General features: G+C 43.7%; 1 protein-coding gene across 2 annotated transcripts; it reads left to right on the top strand.

The window, feature by feature from the left end:
- Positions 1-5,410: 5,410 nt before the first annotated feature.
- On the top strand, positions 5,411-27,320 carry ppp1r14bb (protein phosphatase 1, regulatory (inhibitor) subunit 14Bb). Of its 2 annotated transcripts, none has more exons than XM_080486062.1 (5): positions 5,411-5,763; positions 5,901-6,122; positions 25,262-25,345; positions 25,425-25,457; positions 25,542-27,000. In XM_080486062.1, the coding sequence occupies exons 2-5, from the start codon at positions 5,922-5,924 to the stop codon at positions 25,608-25,610; spliced, it is 387 nt and encodes a 128-aa protein (XP_080342188.1). In that variant the 5' UTR covers positions 5,411-5,763; positions 5,901-5,921; the 3' UTR covers positions 25,611-27,000. The 2 variants fall into 2 exon arrangements, with proteins under 2 accessions (XP_080342188.1, XP_080342189.1); XM_080486063.1 differs by having other exon boundaries at positions 5,482-5,715; positions 25,542-27,320.
- Positions 27,321-27,421: the final 101 nt, after the last annotated feature.

The raw sequence follows: 27,421 nt of genomic DNA, 5'->3' as shown, positions 1-27,421 counted from the left end.
GTGCGCACACACACACACACACACACACACACACACACACACACACTGGCAGGAACTGGCTCTCAGATAACCTCAAACAAAACCAACATGAACACATGTAGATGGATTTCCTTCATGGTTATGCAGCAGTATTGTTGTTCCGTTCGTGCATGAAGGGACGTTCACACAGTTATAAACAGACTCCCTGCTCTTTCAGTCTCCCCTTTCAGACAAATAATGCTGTGATGAATGCTGGGTTTGAAGTGCAGGCACCTGTGGGGTCACTAGACCCCTCCCTCTTGTCTTGACTCAATCCACTTTCTGGTTCTCTCTCTCTCTCTCTCTCTCTCTCTCTCTCTCTCTCTCTCTCTCTCTCTCTCTCTCCTAATAAATGTATTCTCCTTTCAGGCCTCCCTGTCTTCACAGTGTTTGCAGTGTGCCGCACTCCCTCTCCCCCTGAATATCTCATTTCTCATTCTAACAGGTGTCCCGCTCCCATTGGTCGGCAACGTGCCATGTTCGAGATGTCTCCCTGAATAAATATGGAAGGATGCAACAAAGCATTTGTCAGTGATGTCCCTGTGGGGTTTGTTTTTTCTTTCTCCATTCTCATTGTATATTTCCTCTTAACACCTTGCTTTCCAGCTCATTACAGCTCAGCCAGATGTCTTCGATCTGGATTCTAACAATCCAGATCTGATGAAAATACTTCGGTCCTGAAAGCTCCATGTTGCACCAGTCCCTGTAGTTTCATTTAAATAGGACATACAGATGTTGAAAGGAGGACAAGCGGGGGAAAGAGGACACTCGTTTCAGGCAAAGGTGTTGCAGAAGAAAGAAGGTTGAATGACGATAGAAATCACACTTTATCACTGAGTGTTGAGCTGCACTGAGTGTAAGATATAATCCATATGTAAAAGTCCTGGAGGAAGACTCAGAACACCGAATTGCTCCCAATGGATGGATTGAGCACTTTGTATGGCAGCCGTCGCCTGTGATCACCAATGTGAAAACCAAGCTGCGATTTAGAAAAGAATGAGGAAGAACTGAATGGTCTCGAAATAATGAGGGTTAAAAAAAGGGACAGAAGAGGGACAGCAGAGGTTAAATATGGAACAAAGAAAGGGACACATGGAAAAGATGTACTGAAAGGGAAGACCCCCAACCTCTCTCTGTGTCTCTCTGTGTCTCTCTCTGTCTCCCTCTCTCTCTGTCTCTCTCTCTCTCTCTTTCTCTCTCTCTCTCTCTCTCTCTCTCTCTCTCTCTCTCTCTCTCTGTCAGGCCCAAGACTCACAAAGACACATTGTGTAACGACACACAGGCATATTGAGTGTCCCTGCCCAGCACACTGCCCCCTCTTTGCACACATATACACGCTGCAAAAGACAAAAGCGTGTAAAGTACACACACACACACACACACACACACACACACACACACACACACACACACACACTGGTTTTAATGGGGAAAGTCCTGACTCTGTCTACAGTAGCAATAAAAACTTGATTTGTCCAAACGTGGCTGACAGTTCATTGGAGACTGGACACATCTGTCTCCATAACACTGCAGGGTTATTGTCAATGTGTCTTGGGTGTGCCGGCAAAGTCCTGAATGCAGTTTTCAGTATGAGACATCTATGCACAATGCAGATTGCATAGAACTGCTATTTTCTTTCTAATGACAAAGCCTTCATGCGGGTCCAGTATGTCCAAAATTTAGACCGCAGATTTTGCATTTAGACTCTAAATCAATCGAACGTGAGCTGATAGTCATCAGTATCAGAAATGGCGACCTGTCTTTAAAATGACCGTTCAATATGATCCTGCACTGCCATCTAGTGGCTGCACAATGGCACTGCTGTCCGGGTTGCGCAACAGTTAGGAATGTGGACGGAGCAGTTTGCTGTCGCCTGCCTGTGCATGTGCACACCGGTCAATCGCAGCAGCCTGTGTTTAAAACCACAGTCTTTACTCAAGTGAATCAGATTTCAACCGCAGCTGCACGCTGCATTTAGAATACACAGGCTTCATCCAAACTCCCAGGCAAAATGTGTTTGTTGCTTTCGTAAAAATGCACAGGAAGAATAATGACGAAATGATGAATAGAATAAAACATACAATATGCCTTATTTATCACACATTTATTTTTATTATCTATTTTTGCTACTAATCTGAGCTGATAATTATTATTATTATTATTTTATGATCCACATTTCAGGAAGCTGGTGATTCAATGAGAAATAGAACAACAGCGCCCCAATGTGGATATAAATCAAGTTTCATTGTAAAAATAAAAATAAAAGGCAGAAGACGGTATTATTCACAAGTTCATCAATCCATGTATGTAATTGAGTAAATACATAAATGTTAAGAACCAATTCAGTTTCATGAAAGAGGGAGAAGTAGCTTATGAGAAGGTAAATGTCTCATCTCAGCTGACTATATGGGTGGTTACCGGGTACACCCTGGACAGGTCATCTGTCCAGCACACACACTCACATTCACACCTATGGACAAATTAGAGTGATCAAGTTTTAATACTGAGGGAGAATACCTGACTACTCAGATAAAACTTAGGCCTGTGAGGGAGAACATATAAACTCCTATCTCCACCACTGTGCATTCGTATCTTTAACTAACTTCGGCAAAAACACCGGAGACAGTCTTAGCCAACTGTTGGTGACACATGGTACACAGCACATGTGATTTCAGTTACCAGGTGAGACTTTGCGGTTTGAAGATTTGAAATGTTTGAATTTTGTTTAGTTGATTTAAACGGAAAATGGTGAAACAGAAAGATATGTGTTGCCTCTTACTGTTTCCACTCTTTCTTTGATATAAAACAGTCTCACAATATCTTTTCAAGTGTCAAATAGCTTTCTTTTTGCTTGTGTTATATCGTTTCTAAGATCAATGCTATATAGGCTGGACAACTAGGTGTTAGTAAAAGCATGGATAGGTGTCACGTACATGTTTTGCACACTGCTCGGGGGATAACAGCTGAGCTTTTTGCTCTATGCAGCACACAGATCACAATGGCCACTCTTTATTCCTTCTGTAAAGGCCACTGATCTCAGTTTTATGGCTATTTGCAGGCTTTAAATTCTCTGCGAGATTATTTGAGCTCATGATATGACATTTTATCACACGCCATACTATATATACCTCTTCTAGAGATTAAATATTATGCTGACATCACGCTGACCTCTCAATACAAGGGATTTTGTCTGATGTGAGGTCCAAAGCCAAAAATATCTCTGGCAGGTCATGAGAGTACCATTAGCTGGTGTATTGATGCCACATGGCCACAGTGAATGTGCAAATGCATTTATCTTTTACCTGAAGGCGAGAGTGTTTTTACTCTGTACTGAAGTGACCGCACCACTCAGTGTGTATTTATATGCAAGCACATAAATGTTTAAGTTAGTGTGTGTGCAGATGTGTGTGTGTTGGACGGTCTGTCTGTGCTTACTCAGCTGTAAGTTTCAGACATGATCACTGAATTATTCAGGTTTTTATGTCTTGTTGCCATGGCTGTCTGTACAACGGTTGCTTCGGCCAGTATGACCCCCCCCCCCCCCCCCCCCCCCCCCCACCACACACACACACACACACACACTATGAGCATGTTGACAGATGTGAACACCTCCATACTTACAGCAAAGAAGGCGCGACCTCCCCCTTCCTCTTCACACACCGATTATTATTAAAACTCTTGTTGTTAAGCAGCCTAACCAGCCGGAGTGGTTCCCCACTGTTAACACAATAAACACACTCAAGAAATGCGGCTGGTTTCTTTTTATTATCGACGTACCTTGGGAGAGGGTTACCAACACTTGAGATAAAACATGGACTTTTGAAAGTGACCCAAACTAGAAAATCCCCAGCTGCTTCAAGCAGATTGTAATCTCAGAAGACTAAATCTACCTCTCACAAGCATTAGATGTTGATGATTGTTAAAGAGGATTCTTGTTGTTTTTTTTGTTTGTGATACGTGAGACCTTGGTGTGATAACATGCTTATATAGTTCACACATTTAACAGTGATGAAAATATTCTATCACGGATCGTTAGAAGCGGTTGGGCTCCTGGGCTGTATCAGTAAATATTGTGTAAGGAGAATGTGTTGCTCAATACACTGAGTCCAAGCTCTTCGGGAGGCGGTTATGGTTTGACTCTAGGTTAAAAGGTGCCCACAGGATTCAACAAGCAAATCACTATTGGTTAGTGTTTGAGCTTCTAAACAGGAACAAGTCACTTTTGATAAAACTGATTTGTGAAGTGTGAAACTTTCATTTCCCCTTATAGAGCAAACAGTAAACATACGTCTTACCTGAAGAAGGATTTCTAAAAGGGATACTGGTGCTGAACAGGACATACTGTTGTATGGTGTATGTGTGTGGTTGATAGACATGTAACATGCATGGTGAACGTTGAAATGTTTTGTCTATTGAGGTAGTGATTAGCAATGTTGCTTCACAGTTAGAATACTTCAGGTTTAATTCCCAAATTGCCCCTATGTGGGTGTGCATGCGTGTATGGACTGGCAATCTGTCCAGGTTAGACCTTGCCTGTCCTACCTTGCCAGGATTACGACTCCTGTCCCACAAGAACCTAAGTGGGAATGAGTGTCATAAATGGTGGCCGGATAGATTCATATATACTATCATGACCTCTATAAGTCTTTGGCTTTCAGCATGAAAAAATGGCATAGTCTATCACATGCTTAAAAAAGCTTAAACAAAAGGTGAAATACCTGAAAGAACTGAGGATTTCAAATGTATTTCTATCTTCCCTCTATGCAGACTTGATAGAAAAAGTTCAACCACAAACATTAGGAAAACCTTTTTATCCTGTCTGTGCAATAATCTTTCGCTGCAACTTCCAGCTCCAGTGTTGTGATGCATCTTGGCACTTTGTCATTGTTTCCCATGTGTGTTTAATGTCAGACAGTCTTGATACATTTTACACATCATTATATAAATACATTTTGTGTCTTACCAGGAGACACAAACACACACACTAAAGATTTTTATCATAAGGAAAGATTGATAACTACTCCAACAATGTGCTGCTTATGTGATCACATTTGAAATGAAAAATTTTCTGGATCAAGTTTCTTGTTTTCTGGAAAAAGAAGGGTGTGTAATCCCTCAAAACACATTTCTGTGACGTGTTTGATGCCACGTGTGTTCAAGGATATTCACGTGGGAAAATGAGAAAGCTGGGGGTCGAACTGGGAAGTTAAGGGGACATGAAATGAGTAATAAAGATTACAGAAGAAGTAGTGGGGGCAAGCAAACAAAAAAACAAAAAACTGTACGTCTGGTGCGCTCGAGTCCTGAGAGCGCGCACGCATCTCGAGAGAGCGAGAGCTGGAGAGAGAGAGAGAGAGAGAGAGAGAGAGAGAGAGAGAGAGAGAGAGAGAGAGAGAGAGAGAGAGAGAGAAGAGAGAGAGAGAGAGAGAGAGAGAGAGAGAGAGAGAGAGAGAGAGAGAGAGAGAGAGAGAGATTTCTCTTTGTACTGAATGAGTTGAGGCCGGCTCCACTCCGCTCCTGCCTTCTCTTTTATATAAGCAGAGTTTGGATGCTGTAAATAGCTCAATAAGCCGGTTACACTTACGTTTCGTCGCTCGCCTTTGTGTCGTGGACGCGGCCTGACTCAAATGCACCTTTAGGCGATTTCCTTTCTTTTTTTTTTTTCTTTTTTTTGGGGGAACATAACAAAAGCATCAGGTCCGAGCGCCGTTTCTTCTTCTTCTTGTGGGGGATTTTTCTTTCTCTGTGCGTAAAAGCAGCGTCCACACGCCGCTTCTTGTTTCACCTCATCTCTCCCATTTTCACACTTCCACACCTCCGGGGGTGGCTTTTTCTTTTTCTTTTTTTTAATTTCTTCTTTTTCTTTTTCTTAAAATATATAGCACGACCAAAACCGAGCGACAATGGCAGCTGTAACGAGCCCGGAGACGAGCCCTCAGCCGCGGGTGTATTTCCAGACGCCGGCCGGCACCACGGAGGAGCCGGAGACTCCGGTTCGGAAACAGGGACGAGTTACCGTCAAATACGACCGCAAGGAGCTGAGGAAGAGACTCAACCTGGAGGAGTGGATTATCGACCAGCTAACGGACCTCTACGACTGTGAGGTAAAGAAAAAAAAAAAAAAAAAAAAGACCCCCCCTCCCCTAAACAATACCCAGGCCTCGGAAACCGATCGACCGTATTGATCAGGCGCACGCGCGGCTATAAGTAATAGACGCTCCGCAGTGTCCGTATCAGCTGCGCGCGTTCATCCAGACCCGCAGCAAACTGTTGATAAAAGACACGTTAACAGGCCCTTTGTCGCTCCTGTGAGCCGAGCCCTTCTCCTACGGCACAGAGCCGGGTGTGCGGGCCATGTGTTCACTGATCAGGTAATAACGGAGGGGGGGTTGATCCACGGGGAGCGTTACTACGCTCTTTAACCGTGGAACCGAGGTTCCAGTGGTGTTGGAGCCATGTGGCTGCGCCTCCATCCGCCGCCCTCACCCACAGGTAGGCAGGCTAAAAGTAGCACATGAGTCTTTATAGCCCGGTCGTGAAAGCGACAGCTCCAGCTCTTTGTTCTGATTGGCTGGCGCTTTTTAAAGCACACCTGTGAATTCTTGTCATTTATTCATTGTGGCTTATTGGAAATGACCCTGTTTTCCCCCCACCTCTTTTATTTTGAAGAAGATAAATCATTATGGTATGCAATATGGAAAGTAATCATTGTTTTCCTTATTTTGGGAAGGGGGGGGGGGGGGGGGGGGGGGTTCTGCCACATTCTTAGCAAGGCATGCATTGAATGCTTCAGGAATCAGAATGAAAAGACCTTTATTCCTTTGAGCCTATTTAGAATAATTAATATAAGAAAAGCAGAAATCATAATAGTAATTATAGGGCACTCGTTCAGAATGAATACCTATAAATTAGAAACGTCAATTCCACAGTGTGATTAGAGGATATCTCAAGACTTATGTAAGACATAGTGGTTGTTTGGCGTCTCTGTTTGCCCTGGTACCTGTTCAAGATGTAACCTGCTTTCACCCAGTGGGATTATCTTTAGCAGCCTGCAACCCTGAAGCTGTATAGAAAATGATTGCATGTGCTATTATTGTATGCTAAAACATGTTAGATGTTATTTCACTGACCAGAGTCACATATTTCACATTTTCTAGGTAACTGAAAGCATTTTTTGATCATTATTAGGCCTTTTTTGCACACAATTACATGTAATATAGTTAAACTAGTTCTGTCTTCCAACATTTTCTTCTTGGTGCCCCTCAGATTGTCTCTAGAAATCTTCTCTAAAAAGTGGACAAGAAACGACCAGTGCTTTCACACATGATGTATTATTTGCATTAGAAATGACTTACGAGAAGAATGAAAGGGGACGTTTGTTTATTCAAAATTCTATTTACTGGTTTGGAAGACAGAATACAAACGCTGAAGAACATGATCGTTCCGATGATAAATGGAAAATGTAGTATGAGAACAAAGTATCCGCAAACAACAAACGCAATGTGTCAGACTGTTGACGGATGCTTTATATACCCCCCCCGCCCCATCCATCCCACCTGAAGCCCCCTCGTAATGATGACTGTGCAGATCCATGAGCTCTACAATCATACCCTGACACATGAAAACTCCGTGCAGCTCTAATGCAACCTGGCGGCAGCTGTGTTGTAGCTGCTGGCGTCAGTAGTTGGTAAGCTCATGTCAACTCCTCTGAGCTGGCATTGACCCACATTCTATTCCCAGTGTGAGGAATACAACGACTTAACAGGTTTGGAGCATTCCTAGGTAAGCTAAGAAAGAAGAAAGGCAGGAGTTCAGTAGGCTGGTTGTTGGGGAAACACGATCGCTCGTAATTGCACCAGGTTACATGAGGCTTTTCCAGCCTTTTTCTTTTTTCCCCCCCACTGGAAACAGTTGTGGCTTCTTTGTAGTGATATAAGCAGTGACACATGTATACAAACACAGGAAAAGGAATGCACTGGCTGCGCCTATTAAGGTAGAGTTGTTTTCATGATGCAGACATGTTGGACAACTCACACTTCAAGCTACTCAGAGGATTAGCTGTTATATATTTACACCTGGCAGTCCAAAAATCCAATCCACCGACCAAACTGTAACTACCAGGACACAGATGTAACACCAAGTCACAGTTGGCTATTAGTGTGAATTCACGCGGCCATAAACCGATCATGTGGTGTCAGAGAACCAGGCTGCAGTTGCGTCTTTTGTTTGAACTGAATGTGTCGACAAAGAATCTCCCCTGATGGATGATGTGACGGGGATATCCTGGGAAATGGCACCACCGAGTTATAAACCCCAGCTGAGGTGATTAGAGGGCCTGGAGAGGATTTTACAATCAATGTGCTTTGATTCTCAGCCAATAATGCATTCATATGCAATGTGTAGACCTTGCAGATTCCTGAGTCTGAGTCAATGAGTTCAGGAGAAAAGCTTGGCAGTGGGACTTTAAAAAAAAAAAAAAAAAAAAAAAAAATATATATATATATATATATATATATATATATATATATATATATATATATATATAATTAAACAAAGTGGTTTCTCAAATGCAAACCTCTGCCAATCGGGTGGTCCTATTTCCTGATGCATCGTGTGCCCCAAGGTCCCCGTGTTTGATCCCGTCAGTCTGTTTGGTGTCAGTGGCAGATGTTTATCTTCATTCGTCCATCGTTCACTCTCCGATCTGTGCAGTCATGCGAGTTTTAATGCTCTGCACCTCAGCTGTGCACACACGATCACAAAGAGCCCCACAAAACCCCACAAATAGCCAAACAATGAAAAACATCCGCTGGTTCTGCAGAGTACCCATAGCCATGTAAAGATTTATTGGGGGTCAGCTCACTGACAAATAAAGTTAAAGTCACACACATCAGACTTTTTTTTTTTTTTTTGGGGGGGACATGCATCCCTCGTCCAAGTCTGATAATGACTCCTATATTTGGCTTTCCAACACAGTAGACACGTCTTTCCATTGTGCCCATCCAGTCCCCGCCGAGGCTGTTAGACAACAAAGAGATTAATTTACAGTCGCTTCACTGATAGAGACACATTGGGCTCATTTAGACGGTGAGATAAGGAACACGTGCTACTGGAGAGGCAGCTTTAGCCGGTCTGAGAGCAGAGGCTTTGCTGGGAGCACCCTTCTCACTGACAAAGACACGCGGCATGTTTCGGATTTTCTCCTGTTTCAGCTCCTTTGATTATTTCTCTCCTTTTGCTTGGACTTGTCATAATCAATATTTGTCCTTATTACCCCTTTGCAAGTCTTTCATGAACTTTCACTTTTCTCTGTCTTCCTTTGTTAGTCCCTCATTGTGAGTATTAATAATACTGTGTGGAGTTCAGTCAGCGGGGAATTCATTATTAGCCTCTTCTCCCATTCGTATTATCCCTTTAAACATGCGACAAGCAGTCAGCCAGTCACTTCTGCCAGCCAGCTTGTCAGATATTCATCCAGCCATTTAGCCGGTCTATCAGTCAGAGTTGCTATGGGTAGTATTGAGGAGCTGAGCCTCGCCGTGATTCCATGGCAACAGGGCTTGTTAAATGTTTATGTTGGTTAACCATGCAGTGGAGGAAAAAAAAAGGTTGGGTCCATTTGATGAAAGAAAGCAAAAAATGACATCATTTCCAAAAGAAAACCCATGTTGTCTGTACTGCTAAATTTCAATTAAAGGCAATAAAATACACTAATTTAGTATTTAGTGAATACCTGCACTTTGTTAATGTGTCAAGAAACACTTCCTGCTCTTGGGGAGACACTCAATAAAGCAGACTTTCAGAAGTAATAATGATGGATAAGATGCTGTCTTTAACATGTTTGACCAGCCTACCCATACATCAGACATAGTTAGTATGTGCATTGACCGTGAATAATATGTTTCATGTTTGAGCTGTGTAAAATATCACATTATCGTTAACGCGATATCAACGTGTACACTATGCAAAAAAGAAGTCATGAGTGCAAAACTCAAGGAAAACTATCTGCTTTTCGTCTGAAACACACGTGACAAAAAAATAAAATAAAACAGGGCTCAGTCACCGTTGGTGTAAATTTAGGGCCAAGAGAAAGAGCACTGTTATTTGGATGGACAAATCTCAAAGCACAAAGACACTTAAGTGTTTGTATTCATCACCAATCATGTTCTCACCACACTCAACATGATCTCATATCACATGTTGACCTGATGATTCAGGCCTTTTAATTTGAAACAAGTATTGAAACAAGTATTTTACCAATTCTGTATGTAAAGCAAACTCTGCTTTCAATTTTAATGAGTTTTGTTTTTATTGCTTTTTTTTTTTTCAATTCATCAGTTGTATGATCAACATACTGTTTCAAAGCACGTGTTTCGGACAATCCTAGTTCAGCTGCACACATTTGGGTCTCAGCATGTGGCGGTGATAAAGAGGTCATCTGATAGGGCCTTGGGGGTATGGCTGCAGCAACATGTAAGTGTGGGAACAGCTGCAGAAGTGCCTCCAAATCCCACAATCTCCGTCTCTCTCGGTTTACATTTAAAACCCAACTGTGGCCATTTAAAGCATAAACCCTAAATGTCAGTAAATGTTAGGGTTTGAGGGCGTGCTACGGTACATAACACAGTCATGGAGGGCAGTAGGTGCCTGTTTCACAGAAGTGTCGATGTTTTCTGTTGTAGAGAGCCTCGGCTTTACTAGTGGCTTTGTGTGTGTGGTGCTAAGTGGGTTTCAGCACACGCTGGGGAAGGGAAAAGTGTCGGTTACACCGAGCAAGTCCACAGCTTCCCTTTAAGTAAAACAATCAGATTTACTCCAGCCATGGAGTTATTTCCATGGAAACTGGCCCGTTAAAGTTTTATTTGACAGTAAAGACTCATTTTCTCTCACTTTAACTGTGGGGTTGTTTTTTTCATTCTGGAATTCTCCGGAGCTGACCAGAAGCTACACAGTTAACTGTGGGGCGAGTGGGCGGAGCCAATGTCTAAACTCCAGGGTCCTACGTGGACACACACACACACACACACACACACACACACACACACAGATGGGAATATGAGTGAGAACAGAGGCAGGATTGGTGAGCAGGAATGCAATAATCGGGGGAAGAGAACGCTAAAAAAAAAAAGGAAAATGCAGAATGGAGGGCAAGAGGAGAAGTAGCAGGAGCCGGCATCGATGTTTTAGAGGGAGAAAGTGTTTACAGGGTTTGTGAGACATTAAAAACAGTTGTGCTCTTTCTCACATTGACTTGAAGGCATGTTATATTTCAAAGCCTTCAGATCAGACACAATGCTCCTGTGTGCTCTTCAGTTCTGCTGACATGTGGAGTGTTTATTTTCCAGAGCGTGGTGCCACATTTATCTCTCAGGGATTTCCCCACATGTTAGGGAAGAACAACAGGATCGTATACCCCCCCCCTCACAGCATGTGGCTTCAATTCATCAAGACTGTAACATTCCCACGTTTAAAAGGGTTGATATGCGTTTCAATGGATTTTTTGAAATCCTGCCTGATCACACTCGGTAATCAAAGCATAGAAAATCCTTTCCATCGACATTCAAATAAAAGAGGAAGCAGTCTGAGCTGAGCAGTCGCTCCACTTCCTGTTATATCACAAAGCATGTCCCTATTTAGTATAAGTTGATTGACTAACATTGCATGCTTTTTTTTCTCATGAAGAAGCTGGAGACTATGAAAATGCCATTTTCAGAGATAAATCAAAGAGATGGTTACTGGTAGAAAAAGACACAAACGGAGAGGAGCCTGATTTGCCTGGCCGTGTGAACAGCTGTAATTTCATAGCTTTCCATGTCCTGCGATAAGTTGGCCTCTTTCTCACACATATACATACCTACACACACACACAGGGCCCAACATTTCCTTAAACCGTGCACTTTAAGATCTGAATACCAATCAGTATTACTACCCACTCAGTCAGTGTGTGTGTGTGCTAGAGTGACTACAAAGAGTGGTTGTTACACAGCGGGAGTGAAAGACTCTACTGTGTCTTGGTAAACACCCCCCACACCAGGGTGCACACACACACACATACAGATCACACACACATCCTAATAGCTCACATGTTGCTTGTGCATGTTGAACACACTATTCTTTTCCTGGTTGATGTTGGGTGTGAGTCAGCAGACGCAGCAGTCTGACCCACTGACTGACTATGTGAACATTATCAAAGCGGTGAGCGAGTGAGTCCAGCAGCCGAGACTGCCGAGGGTACTGCCGAGGGTACTGCGAGAGCGGGATGCCAAGTGTGTGTGTGTGTGTGAGTAAGACCGGAAGGAAGTTAGAAAAGCCAAGTGAGCGAAGGCCATGGATGAAGTTAAAGAGGGATGTGGAGAGAGAGAACAAGGAGGGACATGAGTCACTCAGAGGAATGTTTATGCACGCCGTCACAGGAAGTCTATGAGAAACAAGTGTGACCAATGCAAACTGCAGATACAAAAAAAAAAAAAATCTACTTTGTTTACATACCACTTTCTCTGAAGGACACGCAGCACACACACCTGATGGTTTACAATAACACAGCTGCTCTGGTTAAATATTGGGTTTCACTGAATACATTCACATGACTACCCTACTGACAGAAAAGCAAATTAAAGGATTGTTTCAGTTGCTTCACTAGAAATTGAGACTTTGTCTGCGCTGAAGTTGTGAATTTATCCAAATTCGATTGACTATCATAGGAGCAGACCTGGTGATTATCCAGCCACTAAAACCACATGACTCTACCTGAGTCCCGTGTTAAACAGGAGAACATTATGTGCATGACACATCTGACCCGCTGCTGTCCATGCAAGCTGAACTGTGTGACAAAGCCAGAAGAATGTAGTTGTTGAATTTCTAGTCACTAATGTATGTGTGTGCATGTACAGTTTCCGTCCCTGCTGCCGCTCATGTCTTTGCCTTGTTGTTTGTCATGCTTCAGCTACGCGAGCTTGCGCGACCTGATTGGCTCCCTTCCACTTTGTAAATCCTTAAGTATAACGTTTCAGCACGAGATGGGCTTGATGAGCTTGTCGTTCCAGCCGTGGTCACACAGGTGAGGCTGTCAGACGACAAAAACACATCACTGGAAAGATCAAATGTCAAGCGGGACTCATCTACAGCTGCAGCAAAGCTAATGGCACATTATCATGAGAAATCCCGGTATCTGTTCCAGCGAGACAAATCTTCATATTATATTTGTGCGTTTAATAGATACCCACTGGATGCCTATTAAATTTTAATGTCTAATAATGTGTTTCGCTGCCATAAACATAATTAATGACGAAAATATCCATAAACTCTTCTCATTATACAGAATGATCTACAGCCCGACACTCATCATTTCAAGTGATTACTCGTGTCGGTAATTAAATCAGTTTTCGGACTGTATACACACTTTTGGGGAGCCGTGTTGTTAAAGCTGTAGCACCCATGAGGAGGCATTTTAAAGCACGTGTATGTATAATAGCAATGCACTTTGCTACACCTGCTTCTGCTATGACTATATGTGGCACTGGGGTGCTGTTGCTAGAATGTCGCTTTGCTATGAGGCATAAATTAGATCTTTCTTTCAGCGTCTATTGGTGTCCACACTGAAGCCATATTGAAGCAATGAAACAAGCAAACCACTGTCCTCGTCTCTAAAAGGTTTGGCGCTGACGCCGGCATCAGGTGGCTGCAATCATATCACTGTCTCTGCCTCTGTCAAAGTAACCGGCTGCAGGTTGGGCGAGGTAACACAGATCCACTCAGGAGGGTATTTAAGTCCCAGGAGGTGCATTAGAGCAGACGCCAGTTCAGCTGTTGGTTGGCGGCGTCGAAGCAGAAGTCAGTTTATGGCTTCATTCACAGTCTGATGGTGTATGTATGTGTGTGTGTGTGTGTGTAATGCGTTGTGCTGTTTACACACCAATAGCAGATTGTCAGGAGCTCTCTGCAGTGTTTCCCCTGCATACACGGATGATGTCAGACTTGTGAAGTGATTTTAGATATTCACAGAAAGAGACTAGTTGCTCCGTTAGCTGTGCCAAAGACTTTCTGACCTGAAGTCGGTCTCAGACAGGGAGTGATTGTCGGAGGTTAAAGCACAGGTGCCGCGCTGGCTTCGTATTCCCTCTGACGTTGCCGCTGTGGAACTTAAGATCAACGACGCAGAAGATGGCGAAAACAATGTGGTGGGGAAATGTGGCCTGTCATGAAAAACTGTTCTGGTTCACACGTCTGTAGGAACAAACGGAGGGATGAAGGATGTGTGGACAGATGGACGGACAGCTGGTAGGCAGGGACACACACTGACTAATCAAAATCAAAGAATGACACTGGTCTGTTACTCTTCTCAGCTTATTATACAATATCAGTCTCATGTTTAGTTCACTGATAGTATTCTTTTACATTTAAAGCTACTATTTGAAAACCATATTTGAGCAACGTGTAAGTGGCAGGAGTGATAACAAGTTGCTGGTTCATCAGGAAGCGCGTCAGTCTCACTCTACTTCTGTCACACACTCAGAGACAACAGAATTTTATTGAATGGACAGACCAGCACAAATGTTCAGACACCTGTTTTGGTCTCTATTCTGCAAACATTGATGGCATCGATCAGTGGTTTTGAAATTGCGCAGTTTGACACCAACCTCATTGTCTCGCTTTTCTGCTGTTGTGCTCTTGTGTTTTGTAAAACCATCATAAAGGTTTTTTGTTTTTTGTTTTTTTAATCTGACAGAGATTATGAAAAACAACAATTCAGCTGCGAGAATGTCTAAATGGTTGCTTTTATCAACCTCCCTGCCTAACACATAACAATGTGCTAATAATAAGGTCTTTTCGGCCAGTGCTGAAGCTTCCATGGGAAGCAGTGTGTTTGGTAAATGTTGGTTTTTCGTTTATGTTTTAAAATGTGATCATGTGACCCGACAAACCCCAGCAAAGAGTTGCACACTTATGAATGAGGACGTGAGACGGACAGGGTGTCTGCTCCACATACTTGGTAAGGAAAACCATTGTGCAGAATTAATAAAGGTTAACGTAGCCTCTCCTGAAGTCCTGGAGCTAAACGCTACGTCTCCTCCAGGTTTCTGGATTATTAATGACTCTGAATAGTCAAAGTGGCCCAATAGCTGAAGTTTGCTTCATGTTTCATGTGTCAGATAATGTCTCCCCAACATGGACAAAGAGGTAATGAATAGAAAAAGTCATGATCCAAGTTTCTTGGTCGATTTAGTTTCAGACGGTGCCTCGACTGCTGTGATAATCTGCTGCAATCTCACACATTCTGAGTTTGCTAATCCTGCAACTGATTGACTGACTATGGAAATGAACCAAAGTATTAAGTGATTAGATTAGCCAATGAGTTGCCAGTGTTTGAGAGGTCAGCGCATGTCGATGATGGATCCGTATGAAAGAGTAATAACGTCCTCTAATCCTTTTTGAAAGCCATCAGGATTATCTCTTAATAACAGATGAATGAATTAAAACTCGCGCAAACAAACATCGTTGCCCCCGCGCCGAAACTGTCTGTAAATAATGTATTCGAATGAGCCACAATGATGAGCCTCCTGAAGGTCTCGTCATCATCTGACTTAAAGTCATTCCCTCGAGTCACCTGGTAAATGAATGACTGCATGTTAAGCCCTGCGGCCGTGGTGGCAGCACCCGCCAACAGTGACATAATGATAATCAGCCGTAATCCTTGTTTGTGTGGATTCTTGTTCTAATCTGCACGTAATCTCAACTGTCAGTTGAATTGTAGTGACACTGACTTTCACAGTCTGTGGCAGAGGTGTGTGCTTTACGTGCTCGTGTCTTTTTTTTTTTTTTTTTTTTTTTTGTCCCTGTGGTTATTTAATATTCTGGCTATTTCATGTTTGCACCAGTGATAATTAGTAATCGACTGAATATGATGGAAAAATCTATTTGTGAGAAACCCTGAGGCTACTATTTCCAATTTACCCAAGACATCTGCACACGTACACAACATATATATTCCTTACATACAAATCACCTGCTGCGTATATGATTGAGTGGAGCGGGATGTTTTTTTTAAATTACATTTTCCCTTGTTATCTGCTGGAGAAATCACACACCGGAAAAAACCTGGAGGTGGAGGATGAAAGCGTCCATTGGCGATACTGTCTGGTTCGCACATTTCAGATGAGGGATTGTTCTAATTAGGGTGGCCTGGAAAGAAAGCAAACGATGGATAATCTTTTGTGTGATGTGACAGAGAGCGTGAGAAAGGGAGAATCTGGGTGAAAGTGACGTGCAATAGTTAAACGCTGGCAACTCAAGATTTGTTGGTATTTTTGGTCTGAAAAACTGTGGGAATATTTAGAGTTTGTTCATATTTAAACCTCACACTAATTCAACATGTAAGTTCAAAAGCTTGATTTGTCCAATCTGATGACAAATCTCATAAGTAGACCTAAAATACTTGTTAATATTTTGAAAAAGTAACACAGCCGATATTAAACAATAATACCTGTGTGTAACTCTGGCTGTGGCTCAGTTCGTAGGGTGGGTCGTCGTCCAATCCCACTTTTGGTGGTACAATTCCTCCTCTCCTCCTGAGCACGTGTGAAACTGTCTTTGGTTTACTCATAATAACTAATAAACCTGCAGTCTATGTGTGACTGGGTAAAAGCCCATCTATGCTCCCATTCTGCACGCAAGTTTCAGGGAAACATTATCAGTGCAAAAAATTTGATCTGAAGAATAATTTGCTGCCTTTTGTTTGTATTTGCTGTTGACACAAGTCATCTGAAGCTTCTTTGTCTGGATGTCAAAGATATCCTTGTATCCGCACACACATTCATGCGACGTTTCCTCGAATCCTTCGTCATCTCTGTTGTCTTCCAAGTTATGTTGTCTTCTTTGATCCTTTGCTCTTTGCACATGAGCTACACTGGACAACACTGCCCCTACAGGTCATCAATGGTATTAATCCATTTGCTGGTCACATGCAAGCTCCCTGGATATGTACATAAGCTGTCTGTATCTGTTTGTATATTTAGCATGGAGCACGTTTGGACCTTTAATGTGATTAATCATGAAAAGGCCATTGAGACTGCTAAAGCAATTAAACTGGCAAAGTAAGTTATCTCCGTTCACTATATAAGTTCTATTACTGGCGAATGAGACTAAAATAAAAAAGAGAATCCACAGGTCATGCATAAAAGTATTGGTTGATGTGAGTGCACTTCAGATTGAAGCTTCAGTGTCCCTGACAGTTGTAGGTAAACAGCCCCGACAAACTGCGCCGTCATGTCATGGCTAGAAAGCGGAGCGGAGCGAAGCTCCACCCTTGGCAGCGCCAGCAGTACAAGTCCACCCAAGCCAGGTTGTGACCCTGAGGGACCGGCAGAGTGTCTCCCCAGGGAGGCCGCAGCGGCAGACACATTCAGTCAACACGCAGAAACCACTGAACCGTTCAGCCAGGCCAAACAGGCCGATGTGGAAATCATTCAGCTGCGCCACAAACAGCCGTGTCTTCGGACAGCTTTTGGAGTGGGGTCTAGGTTGGGTGGCGATCTACGTGTTAACACGTCTCCTTGCAAATAGGTGTTTGTTTGCACTGGGTGGAGACCTTCAATCATGTCATGGGAATTTGCTTTATGATGACAAATGCTTAAAAAGAAATGACTGATTTGCCTGCAGACATGTGACACTCAGGACAACGTTGGCTATTCAACTCTCTAACTGGGCTGATCCCTGTCTCTTCGTGACTGTGGTTTCATCTCGCTGTTCCCTTCTTTCCTAGGATATCACTTTACTCTTTATTACAGTATACATCTTTTTACATCAGCTCCATTGTCCTCTAATTACAGTGCATGTACGATCCGAACTGCCGTGCCCGAGTCCTAATTGCAGCAATGAATGTTTCCTGGCTTTGCTTGGGAGATTTGTTCCGTGTACTTGGAGCTTGTGATGCTTTGGCTTTCTGCTGCGCAGAGTCTAAACCAGCCCACACAGCAGCGAGCCACACATTAGCATGCCCACATCACTACCACAAGACTCTGGAGGCTCTGCGTCCTTTTACTTCACATGACCGAGCCGCTTGCATTTTATCTGCAGTCAGATAGCAGGAACGCTGACGGGGCTGCAGAGACAAAACAGATGGAGGCATGTACATGTTATTTTAGGAGAGAATTTGACCTTACTTTCAACAGATGCACGTTGGAAAACTATGAGGGCTTCAGTGTTTAAGAATGTGCGTAGTTTGAAGAAATTCAAACAATAAATTACTTTTATTTGTGTGTCCGGTAAAGCTGTAACCCTAACCCTGTGGCTGCTTCAGTTGATCTGTTTTGCCTGCAGCTCTTTCCTTCTGTTTTTCATAAGATTCAAAACAGGACATTATATTCTTCCTGTGAGGAAGTACATCCAACTGATTAGCAATAGAGATGAAGATCAGTCAGCCAAAGGTGCACAGCAATGCACATGCACATGCACACACTCGCACACACACACAAGACATTAGACTGGATTAAGTCCATTGCATTGATTATGGATTGCTGTGTTTTATGGTTTGTGGTTGTGTTCATGGCCACATATTCATTACAGCAGCCATTCACCACTTAGATTAATTGAGCACACACACCCACACACACACAGACACACACACACACACACACACACACACTAACGCTGACTGGCACTGGTAATGTCGCGCCGTCGACTCTGCCCTCCCAAAGTGTTTCTGTTAACTCCAACACACGCACGCACACACACACACACACACACACACACACACACACACACACACACACACACAGCCATCCAGCCACTTCCCACAGATATCATTACGGCTCCCCCTCCCCCGTTATCTCCCAAGGTCATGTGACCAGGCAGGAAGTAACTGGGTACGCTGGTGTTTTTAACTCCTTCATCGTTTAAGAGAACCAGAAAGCTGCTTTGTCATGCGGCAATTTTTGGTCTCGCGCTTGTTTTTTCAACACAGACCTGGGGTCACGGAGAAGATCCTGACAATAGTAGACTTGTGCTTTGTTGTTGTAAGACCTGCAGATTCCTGATAAGCAGCCGTGTGTAAGACAGGGGGAGATACCAGGGAGATGGAAGGCAACAGGCGATGACAGACGCAATGCGTCCCTGATGCCAAGCACCCTTTGTTGACCTCCCAGTGACTCCCGCTTGTTCCTCATAAGTGGCTTCATGCCTGCAGCGAGGTGACCCAGATGCGAGGAATTATTACAAACACAGCACGGGTGTTTGAGAACGGCACAGACCAGCGACGCTCGATCAGGAGAGAGGACATCAAAGTAGACGTAAAGATAAAGGGACAGAGGCAGGAAGCAGGGTCAAGCCCAGTGTTTTTCCACTATTTCCATCCTGCCTGTGTGTATTGTCTCTATCTTAGTTAATAAGATGAGCGTAGACCAAATGACCAAATCAGTCATAAGGGTGTCATGAATTACTACCCCTGACGTGGTTTCCCAGCAGCCCTTGAGATCCTAGTTTATTATTTCATAAAAGAAAAAGTCATTCTCATTTCTTCAGAGTGAGTTATCCTATAAACTAACTTATTTCCACACTGGCAAGTCCATGAGCATTAGTAATCGTCAGCAGACATTTCCATTTCTATCTGCCAGCAGAATTTAACTTCTCCAATTGGCGTAATGGTGGAAATTACCCGATTAGGATCCTTCCTTATTACTGTACCGGGAGCCTTCCTCACATTTCAGACCAACATACCTGGAAAAAAAAAGCATACACAGGGTCAACATGAACTATTAGTAGAGTTAGGATCAGCCATTGTGATGCATGACTTGCTTTTTAACCTGAGCTGTACCTCTTTTGCTCTGTTGTACTTCTGGGATTTAAAAAAAATAAATACTAAGATAGTGGATGTTGGAGTTAAAAGGCAGCGGAGCTGGATTTGGTCCCTGGTGGAGACACTGCCTCAGTAGACATAGGTGAAGTTGAGGTCTACCTCCATTGGTCATAAGCAATCAAAAACAGTCGGTGGATGAACAAGTCCTTCATGTTTACAGTGAGTGAGACTACATACTTGAATTAGTAACTCTTGACTCAAAACTGGAAATTGACATTTTTGCAACCTGGTGCATCAGCAACACTAACTTCCTGTGATGTTACCCACACCTTATGAGTGATCAGTTTGAATGAGCAAGAACTGCTCGAGTGTTTGTGATACATGTGGACTCTACGTCCTCTGTGACAACCAAAAATCAGTCAGAACTAATCCAGTTCAGTATTGCCAGTGCACACTTCACATTGCAGCTTGTCAGTGTCGGCATTCACACATATTTTTGCACCCGGGCATCCAGCATAAAGCAAAAGCTTTAATGGAGCACACGCACAAACAAACGCACACAAGGGAAGTGAGGCGTGAGCGTCATTGTTCAGAGCCACGCGGCCTACTTTTCCTACTTCTTCCACTTCCTCCATCCTGTCGGATCCAGCCATCGCTTCCTTCTGTTCCCAACTTCCTTTACTCTAGCCCCTCTACCCATCTCTCCGCCCCCCCCTCTTGTGTCATACCCAGCCAAAACATTCTTTGTTTTTGTGTTTTGTAGCAGAACGGGCAATCGGCCATCCTGACGTCCTGTTATTTTTATCCTAGTTTGTCACAGAGTAGGTAGAAAAGCAAGAGCGGTTCTTCATCTCTCGTCCGGCTTGCGGTGAAACTAAGGTTTTATCTAAGTCGTCTCATTTCTAATACGACGTGATATCGCTGAAAGACATGCCGCGTAATCTTGGTAGGTGGCCTACTGTGACCTACTTACACTTGCTCGCATGAAGCTCCCCACGTGTTCAGAGGTGATCTTCTGTTTATATAAACCTCTGTTTCGTGGGTCAGTTCTGCTTTCATTTAACTGACAGCAGTGTGGATGTCTTTCCTTTTGCTGTAAAGATTTTGCCATTATTGCATTCTGAACTAATCACAGTGGCACTGCTTGCAATTTCAGTCCGACTTGAGCCGCGTGAAAAGAAGCCAGGCCAAAAGAAAAACTGACTTTGTCTCTACGGCTCTCTGTGTCATTACTTCCCTTTCCTAATATATTTCCAGTCGCCATGATAGGCTGTTCTATTGTAACGCGAGGACGCTGACCCACTTGTGTGCGTAACTTCTGTTTTTCCGGTGAAAGGAGCTGTAATTCAGCATCTGATCTGTCCAGTCCTGCAGCCAGTGCGCCTCCCCAGTGAGAGGAGTAGTACTACGACCTGCACACACTTATACACACATATTCACACACCATGTTCTCATACTGTCACATCTCATTCTGCTCTGTACTGCGGGAAGCCTCCAGACGAAGTGTTTCTCCTCTCTCTCTCTCTCTCTCTCTCTCTCTCTCTCTCTCTCTCTCTCTCTCTCTCTCTCCCCCTGTGTAAATCATATTTACGAGTTTGTCTGGAAGAGTGTAATTAAATTTAAAGACCATGAGATTTCAATAGAAGAACAAGGCCGTTTGTAATATCTGTTTCTTTTTCTGGCTTTGCTTCTGAGTCACACTCGGTGCAGGTTGTGTAATGAATGATGTTCCTTTTCTTATTTGAGAGATGTTATTATTCTCGATTAACATTGTTCATTTTTAGTTCAGTACTTCCTCTCAGTGCCGGTCGATCGACCTATTGGTCTAACTTACAGTTTCACTCGTTCACTGGTCCATCACGGGACAAACACAGAAAGACAGTCCGTCACAAATAAATGTAGAAATACTAACTAATATGCATAGGGATCCAGCCTGAGTTCAATTAAATTCAATTCAACTTTATGTATATAGCATCAAATACAACACAGTCATGTCTAGGTGCTTTTTACAGAGAGAAACTCAACAGCTCAGAGTTTTTGATGCACAATTCACCACCAACAACAACAATAGTAGGAGGAGATTCTTTGTAAAGAGACTTTAGCTTTACCAACATTTGAATGAACGGCTTCAACCTTGTATACACACACATGTTGTTCGCTGTGATCATGGAAAAGTTTCCGTCTGTCCACATCATCATCATCAGGCAGGCTGCTGCCGCTAATAATCCTAATCACTCACATTCACACCCACTGGACTTTTAGATTCACTAATTAACCTTGGGTGCATGCTTTTGGACTGGTGTACAACATTTGTACCCAGAGAAAACTGTAATCTCTCTAAAATAGGGTTCTAGCTTTTCCAAGGTGTTCAGTTGGTTCAGGCCTGCCTCATGCCTGAATAAGAAAATCCGACTCAGACAAAGCAGATTTTGCCTCCTTCACCTGAAGACTCTCCGAGTTGTTCACGCTTTACCACTTTCTCTTTGTGAACCTGCCAGTATCTCGTAGACACCTTTTCTTCCTGACCACATCTGCAGCCAGCAGCGAGCGAAAACCCCCTCCAGACTCCAGACTGGTTCAGTAAGTCAGTCTGGAGGATTGTTTTGGAAATCCTCCCTCGCGATTCCCCGCTTTCTTTGTGTCTCCTCTCTGAAGCCTGTCTTCCGGCCTTTTTCAGCATCTCCCTCCCTCTCTATCCTCTCTCTCCTCTCCCCCTCCTCGCCTTCTCTTTTCAGTCTGCTCCACTCAGCTGCTTCTTCCCCTCGATACGCTCCTTAACCTCTTACCTTCCTTCCTCTCGCCGCCAGCTCCCCCTCTCCTCACAGATATACCCGCGTCTGTTAAATCATTTTCAAGAGGCTTTTCAATACTGTACAAACTAAGTTGCAAGAGTCTCCAGCAGATCATTAATGGAGAGTGAAAACACTTTATAACCGACCCATCACGATGGAAAAGCCTTTCACTCTCATCTTCGGGTGCTTTTGTTTTTGTTCTTTGTCCTTTAGTTTCCTCTTCTTTTGTGTTTTGGTTAATGCATGTTGTAGCACATGGAGCCCACATGTTGTGCGGATCTGTCTTTTGTGTCAGACCCCGCAGCCTCTCCGTCTGCACGTGTGAATCACAACCAGCTTCAGTGTGTCTGCCGGAGCGTTTTGTGTCTTTAAAATGTATGTACGCCCTGTTTTTTAGAGCTATGATTTTGAAATGTTTGCAGACATAACAGTTTGGATGAAGGAAGGTTTTAACACGGCGTCGTCTTTCTAACCTCTTTTTAGTCTTCGTGCATCAGTCTTTTTCCACATCGTGTGTGTGTGTGTGTGTGTGTGTGTGTGTGTGTGTGTGTGTGTGTGTGTGTGTGTGTGTGTGTGTGTGTGTGTGTGTGTGTGTGTGTGTGCGTGTGCGCGCACAAACATTTCTTTGCTGACAGTAAGTCTGTCTGTCACCTCCAATCTCTATCTCGCTCTCACAGACTGTCCTGCTACGAAATAAACCCTTATACACACACATACACACACATACACACACACACACGCAAAATTCATCCAGCTTAGACGTATTAATGCTCATTTTTATAATTCCCTAATCCACGGGTGTGTGCGATGTTCAGGAGTATTGCAGTAAAAAAATAAATAAACAACCCAAAAAACATGTCAGTTAATGCGGCACACAAATGTGCGCACACAGCATGCCGTGCATGTGTGTGTGTGTGTGACACACCATGACCAGTGTGTGTGTCTGTGTGTGTGTGTGTGTGAGATGAGACAGGGGGCAGTTGGGCAGGTGCAGAGACAGCTGGTGTGGGCAACTCTAACCAAGGGGGAGGACGGGACCGAGCGAGAGATTCCTCGAGGACGGCATGAATATAGCAATTCAGCTGCAAAAGACGGGGGGAAAGGAGTGTATGGGCACGGGTGGGCCCTTGTCACCAGCGGTGGAGCACTTTGATAGGCCACACAGCGTTAGGGAGAGCAAATGAGACAGATGGAGAGAAAGAAAGAGGGAGACCATTAAGCCACTTCTTGTGCAGCCACAGAATAATCAGAATAGAGAGCTGATTGGATATATTGAGTTGTGTCGGGAGATCACAAGAACGAGGAATCCTCAGTGAACTCATGGTTAATTGAACTGTGTCGCTGTCCTGTTGGCTCCTTCTGCTTGAATTCTTTTTTTAAGAAGTTAACATGAAAGAAATTGGCTCATTTTGAACAGAAATTATCTTTGATTCCAAAGAGCAGATTTAACACCCTGGAGGATTTACTCACTTGAAACAGCACTTGTGACAGACACCAATCATCTCCTGTGAGGATTTCATCACAACAAATTCTGTCAGGATTTCAAGGTCCGTGTTGGAGCCACGTTAGCGCGGGGAAGCTCGTTCTCGTCTGTCTCGAGTCCTCAAACAACATCAGCTGATTCCACACAAACCACAAATTCAAATAAACACTTTACCAATTTATGTACTTGCTTACGGGCACCCGGAATGACTCCACCTTGTTGCTCCATATCCTTTGTTGCACAAGTGAAGAATTAGTGCCGCTGACTGTTCCTCCTAATATTTGACCGACTTCATATAATCTGGTTTCAAAACCACTAACCCGCGGCACGCTGTGTAACGAGGGCACCACAAGTTAAATTGTCTGTTGCCATTAATCATCAACTAAAATCTTATTGAAGCTCTTGTGCTCTGCTGTTTTTCCCTGATGCCCTTTGCAGTGTGGCGCCCCCTGCTGCTTTGTCTACTTCCTGTCGGAGTTACACATTCTGCTTTGTATCAAAGCTCAGCGAGATAAATACAGAAATATAATTTGTTCTTTTCCTGCAAAGGCAAGGAGGCGCATCATTTAGATCAGTGCTGTCAAATAAAATATGTCCATTTTTGAGTAAAAGGTGAAGAGAGAAGTGAGTGACTGATTGCAGGAAGATGCAGCAGAGAAACCTTTTTATTGGTGGAATTGTGCGACCAGACAGTCTGAATTGATTCACCGAGACTCGCTGTGAACAATTCAGGCTGTTTATAATAGATTTTGTAAAAACAAAATTGTTAAATATGAGCATTTTGAGACAAACAGAGGAAATATTTAAAATAGTCATTATTGGTTTGGACATCCCGGATGTGTTTTCTAATCCTTTCCAGTGAAACCACTGCTTGATGTGAGTTCCTGTCTCTTTGTTTGGCCTCCTGTCATGTCCGACACGTGGGCCGATGGAAGCACATCACCCTCTAGTGTTGAGAGGTGGACAGTCGTCAGTAGCTGCACCACGTCACACAAAGAGAGAGAGAAATGATGGCGGCTCGCTGCTCCATTCACACAAACACTGGTGCTCGGAATAGAAAGGATGAGGAGGATTCCTCTCCATGTGTCCATGAGGGGAAGTTTCACAGCGACGGTCAGCTGTCATGTCGGCTATAAATAAAGCTCTACCCTTTTTTTTTTCTTTTTTTTTTGCCTGCAGGAGGAGGCCATCCCAGAGCTGGAGATAGACGTGGACGAACTGCTGGACATGCCGAGTGACGTTGAGCGGGGAGCCAGGGTCAAGGTAGGACTCGCGTGTGACGGAGGACGTATGGCTGTGGAGGAGAAGTGCCATCCTTCATTGTTGCGTTTGTGTTTTGCAGGACTTGCTGGTCGACTGCTTCAAACCGACCGAGGTAAGAAACACACCTCTCCCTCCGAGTGGTCACGTCTAAGACGCGTCCTGTTCATCTGTTCTCTCCTTCCCTTCGCTCCTGCAGGACTTCATCTCAGAGCTGCTCGACAAGATCCGGGGGATGCAGAAGCTCTCCACGCCTCAGAAGAAATGATGAGATCCCTGCCCTCCTTTCTTCTCCTCCTCCCACTACATGCCCCCCGTCCACTCCAGCCCTCACCTGTCGTCTTCCTGCCGCACCCCGCCCTTTTATTTTATTATTAAGTTTTCTTCTTTCATTTTAAAATGTCAAACCTGGACCTTGTTTCTGCTTCTAGTTGACCCTTGTCTGTGGTCGCCTGGATTTTTCCTTTTTTTTGTTGTTGTTGTTGTGACCGATCGGGTTTGTCCTTTCATTCAAACAGCAACAACAACAAAAAACAAAAAAGGGAAATAAGAAGGAATAAATTCTGAAACCGATTCGTCGGCCTTAATCCAGGCACTCTGTTTCCTCTTTTGGGCCTTTCTTCAGCCCCCTTCCTCTTCCTCCCACCCCTCCTCTGCAGCTCCCTCCATCTGTCTGAGGAGGAAGAGGAGCGGAGTACCGTAATTACAGCCCAGAGTAGAGCGGCCGAGAGTGGGAGGAAGAACAAGAGAGGGAGTCTGTGGCTGCCAAAAAATAGAAAATGAAGTTGGAAGGGTGAGGGAGGAAGCAGCCAATCAGCTTGCAGCAGGGCCCCGGTCGTTGCTAATGTCTCCGCGAATGAGACGATGAGAATCCAAAAGTTGTTCTTTCAAAACTTGTAAAAGAGCCAGCTGCTTCCCTGGCTCAGTTTGAGGGCACGGGGGATACTCACTCCGCTTTAGTTTTTTAATGAAGTACCTTCTTGACGAGGGGGAGGGGTCAGTACAGTCTTTGCTAATTAACCCCCTTAAAATCCCTTAAATAAGAGGTATTGCTGCAGTGGTGCTTTTAAAGACTGTCTTTTCTTTTCCTTTTTTCTTACGTGTGTCTGTTGAAAAAAAAAAAAAAATCTGCACTATGTTATTTTGGGAGGAAAATCTTGAACCTCTGGCCACTAAAAAGTAACGCTGAGTTTATCTTTAGTACAGAGGAAAATCCGATTCCCAGAAAGAGTCACTAGTTGGTAGTAGTGGCCCTATTGCCAGACTGTTTTAGACACACACAAAAAAAAAAAAAAACACTCTTCCTTTTGAAGTGTGGACTCTCTTCAGCTGGATTTGGAGTGTTTCTTTCCCTAAATGCATAGTGTGGAGACGAGAGGCTCTTGAGAAGCCACTGCTGTCCAGGCTGCACATACCTCTGTGTGTCTGTGTTGCTCAAAGCTACGTGTGCATGTTGCTACATAATGTACAGCAACATCTGTTGTAGGAGAGGTTTTTTTGGGGCCTGTATATTCTGCTGTTCTGTACGACAGATTAGATTTTTTTTTTTTGTTTTCTAGTATAGGACTGGTTCCTGTTTTGTTTTTGTTTTTTTAATGTGTTCTTCTGGATGCATTTTGACACACAAATACACACTGACTGTCCAATAGGGGACCCAGAACAAAGCTGCCTTTTTTTTCCACCACCCCCCCTCCATCCCCATCTCTTATTCACTCCTTTCTAAGACATGATTGAGACCACCACATTCACTTTTTTGTGTTTGTTTTTTTTTTCTTTCTTTTTTTAGGGGGGGGGGTGTCAGCTCAGAGCTCAGAGCTCCTGCCTGTCATGTCTGTACACCCACCAATAAGACGTGTAAAAGGGAGGGAGGCCATTGTTTCAAACTGAAGCTGTTTAAATGAATTCACCCAGTTTTTTTTTAACCTCCTCACACACACACACACACACACACACACACACACACACACACACACACACAGGCCATACTGTGAGGGTGGAGGAAACGGAACCACTTCAGCAAACACAGCTGCTCTAACAAAGTTACACACACACACACACACACACACACACACACACACA

The sequence above is a fragment of the Lipophrys pholis genome (genome assembly GCF_963383615.2).
Source record: "Lipophrys pholis genome assembly, chromosome: 18".
Classification (NCBI taxonomy): Eukaryota; Metazoa; Chordata; class Actinopteri; order Blenniiformes; family Blenniidae; genus Lipophrys; species Lipophrys pholis.
Note: the sequence above shows the minus strand (reverse complement) of the source record. Positions and strands in the feature narration are given on the sequence as shown.